Source organism: Pogona vitticeps, chromosome 9, assembly GCF_051106095.1.
Source record: "Pogona vitticeps strain Pit_001003342236 chromosome 9, PviZW2.1, whole genome shotgun sequence".
In the NCBI taxonomy this organism is placed as follows: Eukaryota; Metazoa; Chordata; class Lepidosauria; order Squamata; family Agamidae; genus Pogona; species Pogona vitticeps.
Window position 1 is genome coordinate 15,976,878 of NC_135791.1, and position 9,839 is coordinate 15,986,716.

General features: G+C 44.1%; 1 protein-coding gene across 1 annotated transcript; it reads left to right on the plus strand.

Moving 5' to 3' along the window:
• The first annotated feature begins 2,503 nt into the window (after positions 1-2,503).
• Positions 2,504-4,222, plus strand: ATP5IF1 (ATP synthase inhibitory factor subunit 1). Its single transcript, XM_020810541.3, has 3 exons — positions 2,504-2,662; positions 2,856-2,941; positions 3,974-4,222. Exons 1-3 carry the CDS (start codon positions 2,570-2,572, stop codon positions 4,113-4,115), a joined length of 321 nt encoding a protein of 106 aa, XP_020666200.2. The 5' UTR covers positions 2,504-2,569; the 3' UTR covers positions 4,116-4,222.
• The last annotated feature ends 5,617 nt before the right edge of the window (positions 4,223-9,839 follow it).

Here is a 9,839-nt window from a genome sequence, read left to right on the forward strand (position 1 = left end):
AATGCAAATAAATAAGTACAGGTGCATCTGTATCGATTTTTTTCCTAAAAATAATAATTTTCTTGAATCAACCACTGATCCCCTTATAACAAACTATTTAAAAGATCAGTAGTTATGATGCATCATAATTCAGGCATTAGCCACACTCATTTTTTTTTGGCACATGCAACTCACCCTTGATTATAGTGCTATGACATATAGCACCAAAACTAATTTTTATACCAGTAGTATAATTTATTTTGGAGGATCCGTTCCATAACTTTGGCTCTCAAAAAGTCAGAGAAGAGAAGTCATTCTCTTACTCTCTAAAGATCAGACTGGCATTAATTCAAGATACCTGATGTGGAAAGTCCAACTGGAATTGAAAGGGGTTGTGTATATTCTAGGTCCTTTGGAAGTTGAATCATGGCAACAGGACTTCTTTTTTATTAGGTTAAAATATTTCGCTACTCATCCAAGTAGCTTCTTCTTCACTTGGATGTGTAGCAAAACTTTCCAACCTAATAAGAAAGAAGTTCACTTGCCATGACTCCACCTCCAGATAACCTCACCTGGATGACTGAGAATCTTCACAGATATCCTAGGTCCTTAATCTGTGATCCACAGACCTCTGGAGGGGGGAACAGTGTCCTCACAGGGGGTCTGTGAAGGCTTGAAGAAACGCTATGATGTTTTACAGTTAAAATAGAAAGAATAATGGATGAAAGAAAGCAAGAATCGTGGAACAAAATCTTAATTTTCCTTGCTAGTTTGTGTGAAACGTAGGTTTTCTAACCTAACATTAAAAAGAAACAAAAGTAAAAATCAGTTATGAAAATAACTGTTTGATAACAAATAACTGTTTGATATTTCTGCAGACGGTGAGAACATGCAAGTGAATTATGCTGACTGACTGAGAGGCAGCATGTGACTTTTTTGCTACTGCACAGTCAGAAGCCGTGGGAAGAGATTTATTTTATTTATTTATTTATTAGATTTATACTAGACAGATAGTCTACTCTGGGCGGCATAACAAAGTTTAAAAACAATAAAACCAATAACATATGAAAATCCAAGATGTAAAAATATAGATATTAAAATACAGCAGGAGGGAAAGCCTGCTTAAATAACCATGTCTTTAGTTTACTTCTAAAGACACCCAGAGAGGGAGCCAGGCAGATCTCTAGGGGCAAGTTGTTCCAGAGGCAAGGGGCCACTGCCGAGAAGGCCCGGTTCCTCATTCTTTCCTTTCGGGCCTCCCTCAGCGTTCGGCCCCTCAGTTGCCTGGCCTGGCTAGAATGAGTGCCTCTGGTAGAGCTGGGTGGGAGAAGGCGCTCTGCCAGATATTGAGAGCTGGAGTCAGTCAGTGTCAGTGTGCATGAGTGTTCAGATGGACTTTGTGATTTTGGTTCTTCTTCAATTTCTCCTAATAAAATATTTTCATTATTGGCAGGTGAACTGATTTTTTTGATATTAACGCAGTGAATTTTGTAACAATATATTTTTATTGAGCCTCTGAATGGATTGCTGGCTGAATCTGAAACGTAAGAAAATGGTTTAAAAGACTGCAACTGTTGTAACAATGAAAATGCAGTGAAGGCCTCATTTGAAGTTTCTCAACTAATAGCAAAAACCAGAAACCCGCACACAGTAGCTGAATAACTACTTGACCTGCTGCAAAGATCAGGGTGCATTGATCAACAAGAAGCGAATTGACAGTTTGTCAGCCAATATCAAGGAACAATTGTATTAATAGGAATTTACAAGAATTTACTTTGCGCTGCAATTGGACAAAAGCACATCCATAACAAAGCAAGCTTACTGTGCTCCATTGGACATATGATCTTGAGTTAAGTCTTGATGGTCTGCGGCAACAAAAGATATTTAAAGGGGGTCTGTGGTGAAAGGTTAAGAACCGCTGGTGCACATGTTACAGAAATGTGTACAGTTGCATTAAAGTACAATGGATTGGCAAAGCAATCCTGTACATACCTGCCAGTGGCTAAGCTCCAATAAGTCTAGTATCGTTTTGTAATAAACATGCACAGACATGGAGCCTGACTGCAGAATCCTATCCACGTCCACTTAGCGTTCATACACCTGACAGTGTCTCAAATCTATGAGCCTTTTTGTTCAGTCTAGCTTAGATAGGGGAAGGGGGACGGCTGCCTCTCCAGAACTTTAGGACCACAACTTCCACAACACCTTGCCATTAGCTACGCTGGGCGGAGGGTCAGGGGTTTGGATTTGTCGGCCCAAAAAAACCCATACCTGCCTGTAGGGCCAGACATGCCTTTATCTTGGCTTACACCACCGCAGCCAAATAAAAATTTTTTGCAACACAATACCGGAAATTAACTCTGACCATAACTGGCCTTTTCTTCTTCCTTTCCTATCTCTTTGGTTTCTCCTTCCTCTCTTCTTCTTCCCATGACCTTCAAAGAGTACGGCTGATTGGCCCGCTCGCTCCCTAGTCTTTGCTCTGATTGGCCTCTGCTTTCCTTATGCCCGCCTTCCCCGTGATGACCTCGGAAGTGGCTTTGGTTCAGCTTCGCTCGCCCCCCCCCACGCCTCCAAGGACGGAGCTGCGATGGCTGCGGTAGGTTCGGTGCTGAGGTGTGGCTTGCGAGGCGCTGTGGCTTTGCCCCAGCAACAGCGCGGCTGGAGCTCCGGCCCTGACAAGGTAGGGGGAGGCCGGAGGTGTGTGTGTATGTGTGGGGTGTTGCCCGTCCGGTGTCTCCTCCACCTTCTGGGCCTCACCTGTAGGGAAGGAGGGTGGGTGGGTAGGCAGGCCGTCATAGGAGGGCAAGGAAAAGGCTTCCTCATGCCGGCCTCCTCCTCCCTTCTCTTCTCTTCCCTTCTCTCCTCTTCTCCAGTTCGACAGCGACAAGAGCGGAGCTATCCGCGACGCTGGCGGCGCCTTTGGGAAAAGGGAAGCCGCCGAGGAAGAGCGATATTTCAGGTAAGGTGTCCTTCGCTTTTGCATCGTATGTAATTTAAAAGTTCGCATAGGACGGCCTCGGGCACCGATCCCTGGACTTCATTAACTGCTGGCCTTGCCATTTTTGTTTCATGGATCGATTGAAGTTTGTGGGTAAAAAGCCTCTTTTTATCTGTGTTAAGAACAGAACATCACGTATCTGATATGAGCTCTAGATTATAAAATCCTCAGATATATTTTTCTTTTTGCACCTTAAGGTTATATAGGATTTTGTTTAAAAGCTTGCAATATTAAACAAAACGGGAGACTTGCATTTCTGGTTTTTTTTTTTTTTTTGCAACAATGAAACAGATGGACTTGGCTGGAAATGGAGACTGAGAGAAGAACAGGAGGTGGGGAGGGAAAACCCCTTCCACAGCTTGCTTTTCTCTCCTCTATTCTTTTGTGCCGCTTCTCTATGGAAATTTGGCAATCCCCAGGATTGTTATTCTTTATTTTAAAACAGCTGTTAAGTCTTTGAAATAGGCATTTTCTTGAAATTTGTCATTCGTAACCTGTTGACTTTCCAGAGATCTAGGGGCTGCATACATGCCTTCAGCTCACCAAATAAATAAACAAATGCTTTTAAATAAAATAATGAAAAAGCTTCCTTCCGCTCTCTGGCCCCTGTGATTATAAAATGGGAAAGAGGAGAGAATATAACACTATAATGACCTTAATTTAAAAAAAAATACTTGTAGAGCTGAAATTCACTAACAAATTTAGAAAAACAGTATTGGCTTTTACTAGCTATTTTCTGACTCATTATGAACTCTCTGGAAGAGGCAGGCTAATTATTTTATTATTGTGTCTTGTTAATTAAAATATGAGGCAAGGTGTAAGAAGCATGTATCCTGGCTTTAGTATAGTATTGTAAATACCTCTAATAGCTGTATGACATACAGTACTGCATGTAGGAGTGGATGACTGCCAATTACATATGCTTTGATATTTTCCAGTTTGTCACTAGCTGAGAATACTGTGATCTACTTAATTTATATCATACTGTTGTAGGAAGCTACAGAAAGAGCAGTTGACACAACTGAGAAAACATCATGAAGAAGAAATACATCACCATAAGGAAGAAATAGAGCGTCTGCAGAAGGAAATTGAGCGTCATAAGTCAAAGATTAAGAAGTTACATGATGATGATTAGGTAGCAGCAGTCTTGATCAGTGTGGTATATCTGATGTTCTGAAAATGATGTCTGCCAATGTGCAAGTTTTTGCTCCTAACACATTGTGAAATAAATACTTCACACTCTTTCTTAGTCAGCATCTCAATTATAATCTACCATTCGCTATCCAGGCATTATTAGGTTTCATAGTGTACTTTAAATAGTCTTAGTGTTACACTGAAAAATTGCTAGCAAAGTCTTCATTTATACATGTAGTTAATTCAATTCTTAAGAAACCCTCTAGTTTATGAATGTGAAATATTGTGCTTCTTCGTTCAAAATTAAAAAAACCAAGAAATGCCTGATACGGCTACACAATATTCTTCCTGCTTTCTTAGCAGGAAAAGGGGTACCAAACTTTACATAGCAAAAGGCAGTCTGACATCAAAGGAGTTTAGGCTATGTCCTTGGCAGGACCAGGTTGCGGAGACATAGCTCTCCCCCCCCCCGCGTGCATGCACCCCTGCACGCACATACGCCCACCCCACATAGACGCATGCCCCACCCATGCACGCACGGCCCGCCCATGCACAGACGCACACACACCGCACCCATGAATGCTTCCCCGCCTGCCTGCTGATCTGGTCTGTAAAAGGTTGTGGACCACTGGTCTACAGGATGTTCTCTTTTGCTTGCTGTCACTCACAAAGAGACAAGCAGAGAACATTCTAGAACCTGACTCCTTTCCTCCCCTCAGTTAACCACTTCTCGCCCATATACAAAGCAATTGTCAGGGCTGTTTTTCACTATTCTCTAGGCATCTATTGTTTGAAGTGACTGTGACAACCCCAGACCTACTGGGATATGCCACAGTTTCACTAAGCTGCCACCAACCATTCCCTATAAGAAGTCACACAGACCAGGAATGGATTTTTAACAAATAAAGGAATAAGGTTTATTTAAATCACACACAGGGAAAATAAAATGATCAAGTGAATAAGATACAGTAACGTGGCTTAGTCTCAATCATACATACACCAGTTTGGTTCACACAGAACACCTTTAGATAAAGCACAGACCCTGAACCTATCAGTTCTGGCTACCCATACAGACACCTGAACCTATCAGGTTGGTACTGACTGACACACAGTAGTACCCTGTCTGACACACAGACTCCCACACCAGCTTCTTCTCTCAGCTCTCCTTCAGCTCTTCCTCTCTCTCCACACAAGCTCCACATATATATACAGTACAGCCCCTCCTCCTGATGTCCCGCCTTCCACTCCCCATAGGATGGAACTTTCCCTCCAAACCCATGACAGACAGGTAACATCAGTGCTGTATGTAACACCTCCCCTCTTTATAAGTTGTTTTGTAGGGGGAAAGCTAAAGTGCTTTTCTCCAAAAAACAACCTGGATCCAAAACATACAAAAACATTTATACAATAACATACAATACCATACTTACTTATACTTACCCTAGGATAACCATATCAATTAGGCATCTAAACATTTACCATTTACAATACATCAAGTTACCTTTATTCATACAAACCAAACATGTTTAATAAACAAGTACATTTAACCTTTGGTCACCAAAATATATACATAGTCCATGTTTCTTTCGCCGTCTTCATTCTTCGGGTCTTCTTGACAAGGCGTCAGCAACACAGTTCCCTGACCCTCTGACCACCTTCACTTCAAAGTCATAGTCTTGCAGGTTTAAAGCCCACCTCATAAGTTTACTATTGTGGGTTTTCATTGTCTTTAACCATTGCAGTGGTGAATGGTCAGTGCACAGAATAAAATGTCTTCCCCAGATGTAAGGCTTGGCCTTCTGGATCGCGTAGACTATGGCCAGGCACTCCTTTTCCACGGTTGCCAAATGCCTCTCACCTTTCTGGAGTTTCCTACTCAGGTAGGACACTGGATGCTGGTCACCATTTTCATCCTCCTGGCAAAGAACTGCTCCTACCCCGCTGTTAGACGCATCGGTGTAGATGATGAACTCCCGGTCGAAGTCTGGAGCACGCAGCACTGGATAGTTGATGAGGGCCTCCTTCAACCTCTGGAACGCCTCCTCACAGTCGCTGGTCCACGGGATGCGGTCATCAGTCTTCTTCCTCGTCAAATCGGTCAGCGGAGCTGCAATCTCGCTAAACCTCGGGATGAACTTTCTGTAGTAGCCCACCAACCCAAGAAATGATTTGACTTTTTTCTTGGTGCTAGGTCTAGGCCAATCACGAACTGCTTCTATCTTGGCCTCTAGGGGTTTTATCACTCCTCCCCCTACTATGTGACCCAAGTATTTTATTTCTGGGCTACCCAGCTGACACTTGCTCTCTTTGCAGGGCCTAGGCCACAGCACTTCCTCCCCTGGGTTAAAGTGCCTCTCCCTGCCTTCCTGGTCATCCCAAGCTTTCTTTCTGACCTTTTGAGCTTGCAGGGTCTCTGCTGCTAGCTCTAGGTTTCTCTTTAGGTCATTCATCAAGGTGTCTATATATGTCACAACGTCTTGTGGGTCATCCTGGGTGATCTGCTCCCAATTTTGTTTGATTAAATCAAGGGGCCCTTTCACCCTTCTCCCAAACAAGAGTTCAAACGGACTGAACCCGGTACTGGCTTGTGGCACTGATCGATAAGCAAACAAAAGGGATTGCAGCTTCTAGTCCCAATTGTTTGGATTCTCTGCCAAGTAAGCCCTAATCATGCGCATTAGAGTCCCATTGAACTTCTCCGTTAACCCATTACTTTCGGGGTGATAGGCAGTGGTTTCCTTGTGCTTAATTCCACAGATTTGCCATAACCGTTTCATGAGCTTCGATGTAAACGATGCGCCCAAATCTGTGATTATTTCTGAGGCAAATCCCATCCTGGACATATACCCCACCAAGGCATCTGCCACTGTGTTAGTTTCAATGTTAGTCAAGGGAATGGCTTCAGGGTACCTCGTGGCATGGTCCACAATGGTGAGAATGAACCTGTTCCCCCTCTTTGTGGCCTTGGGCAAAGGTCCCACAATATCCACCCCTATACATTTGAACGGAGTGTCAATCACAGGCAAAGGGCACAACTTTGCTTTGGTCCTGTCACGGTTATTCCCCTGCCTCTGACACACATCACATTGTTTACAGAACTCCTTGATCTGCTTCCCTATTCCAGGCCAGTAAAAATTCTGTGTAATTCTCTGTTGTGTTTTGTTCACCCCTAAGTGCGCAGCAAACATGTCAGAGTGCCCCCTTTTTAAGATCATGGGGCGATACTTTTCAGGTACCACCAGCTGACTCCTCAACTCTCCCCCTTTTGAGATATTCCTCAGGGTCTCTCTATATAAAATTCCCTTTTTCTCTCGAAATCTCACTGGGGTTTCAGGTGTTAGCTGGGCGTCTGTCACCTGTTCAAAACACTTTTGGAGAGTGGCGTCTGCCTTTTGCTCTTGGCCAAATTGGCTGTCTGTGGTTAAAGTTTCCCCCACAGCTTCTGAACTCCCCTCTGCTTCCGTCTCGGGCTCATCAGTACCCCCCTGAACTGTCCCCGTGGTGGCTTGTGAACGTGTAATCACTAGCACCCGTTTCACATGTTCAGCCAGGTCATTTCCCACGAGCACGGCTGCTGGCAGAGTCGATGAAATCGCTAGCCGCCAAACTCCCCTCCAGCCTTGGAAGTTCACAGGTACCTCAGCTACTGGCAGCGAGATCACCTGTCCCTCAATCCCTGCCACCTTTATGCTCTCATTTGGGATTATATACTCCCTAGGAATGATATCTGGATGGCACAGGGTCACCTGGGAACAAGTATCCCTCAGCCCCCTATACTGATGTCCAAGTATTCCTACGTCCACCCCTGCGGTTTCAAACAACTGCGAATCTGTTCTCACTAGTAAGCAGCGCTTGACCTCCACAAGAGGACCATTTTCCCCAGCCTGATCAGCAGATGTAACGGTTCCAGATTGAGTAGCCATGGCAACAGGCTCCCTCAGTGACAAGGAGCTTTGCTCTTTCTGGACACAGAACACAGCTTTTGGCTTGGTTCCACTCAAATCATGAGGCACATTTCCTTTTAGCTGCTTTAATTTCTCACACTCTGAGATTAGATGGCCCTTTCCTTGACAGAAATAACATTTTCTGCTGTATTTTGAGTCTTTCTCATCTGGTTTTGGTTTTCCCTCCAAAATCTGGTTCCTGGACTGGCTCTGCCCAGAAGTTTTATCAACAAAATGGCCGCCCATTTTTGGCGGGCTCTGCACTAACCCTTTGGAGTACTTAGGGTCCCATGTTTCCCTCATGTTTTCTTCAGAATAATTCAGGTTTTGATGTTGTGCCTTAACCTGTGTGCCTTCTTTTGGTTTCTTTTCTAGCTGCAATTCCTTCTCTTTTATTCTCAAATCCAGCTCCTTTTGCTTAGCCTCAAACTCAGCCCTGATCTGTAAAAGTTCTTCCTCAGCCCTAGCTTTTATCTCTTTTACTTTTTCTTCAGTCTTATCTCTGATTTCTTTTAATTTAATGTCTTTTTGCTGATTATATTTTTCAAGATCTTGCTCACTTTGTCTGACCTGAGCCTCATACTTTTCTTTCTTTGACATTTCTTCAACTGATAAATTGTTAATAAACTTATTTAGGAAATCCAATTCCAATTGTACCATTCTAATTTGGTGTTTCAGTTCCATCTCTTTTATCCTCATGGCCATTCCCCTTTTCTTGGCATCTGCCTCTGCCTGACGGATTTCAGCTCTTTCTCTGGCCTCCCTTTCCAATTGTTTCATCCTAAATTCATGCTGTTGGGCTAGGAGCATTTTTCTAAGTTCTGAGGTCAGTTCTCCCGTGCTCTCCTCCTGCACTGAGCCAAATTCCTCCTCAGAACCTTGGTCCACCTGGGGTTCCCTCACTTCACCCATTTCTGCCATTTGGCTTCGAGTCAAGGGCATAATCCCCCCCCAGAACAGGCTGCTTTCAAAAGTCAAGCCTCAAAATAAAGCGACCACTTTTTTTTTCTTTCTTTTGCCTCAGAACCAGCCTTCTATAGATTGCTGCTGTTCTTCAGCACTAACTTGCAACTGTTGCCAGCCAGAGTCCACCCCCCTCTGCTAGGCCTCTCAGCAGACAGGCTAGATCACTGCTACTTCACTCAGCTTTGCCTCAGCCTTTTCCCGCCAAAACAGGTTGCCTCAGAGCTCCCTAATCTAGTCCCCAATCTGAGGTGGCACGTTCTTCCACTAGCATACCTCCCCGTGAGGTAAGCCTAGAAGATTACCTACGCGCTCTCAGATTGTCCCTGACTAGACCCCCCTTGCTCTGGGCACACTTGCCAAGGCTTTGCTGGACCACTGGACAACTGGACCAGTCGTATCCCACACGCTGGACACCAATCAATGTGACAACCCCAGACCTACTGGGATATGCCACAGTTTCACTAAGCTGCCACCAACCATTCCCTATAAGAAGTCACACAGACCAGGAATGGATTTTTAACAAATAAAGGAATAAGGTTTATTTAAATCACACACAGGGAAAATAAAATGATCAAGTGAATAAGATACAGTAACGTGGCTTAGTCTCAATCATACATACACCAGTTTGGTTCACACAGAACACCTTTAGATAAAGCACAGACCCTGAACCTATCAGTTCTGGCTACCCATACAGACACCTGAACCTATCAGGTTGGTACTGACTGACACACAGTAGTACCCTGTCTGACACACAGACTCCCACACCAGCTTCTTCTCTCAGCTCTCCTTCAGCTCTTCCTCTCTCTCCACACAAG

Coding starts and splice junctions, on each gene's coding strand:
- ATP5IF1 (XM_020810541.3), top strand. CDS start 2,570: ATGGCTGCGGTAGGTTCGGTGCTGAGGTGTGGCTTGCGAGGCGCTGTG. Junction 2,663..2,855: donor GGAGCTCCGGCCCTGACAAG/GTAGGGGGAGGC, acceptor CCTCTTCTCCAG/TTCGACAGCGACAAGAGCGG. Junction 2,942..3,973: donor GAGGAAGAGCGATATTTCAG/GTAAGGTGTCCT, acceptor ATACTGTTGTAG/GAAGCTACAGAAAGAGCAGT.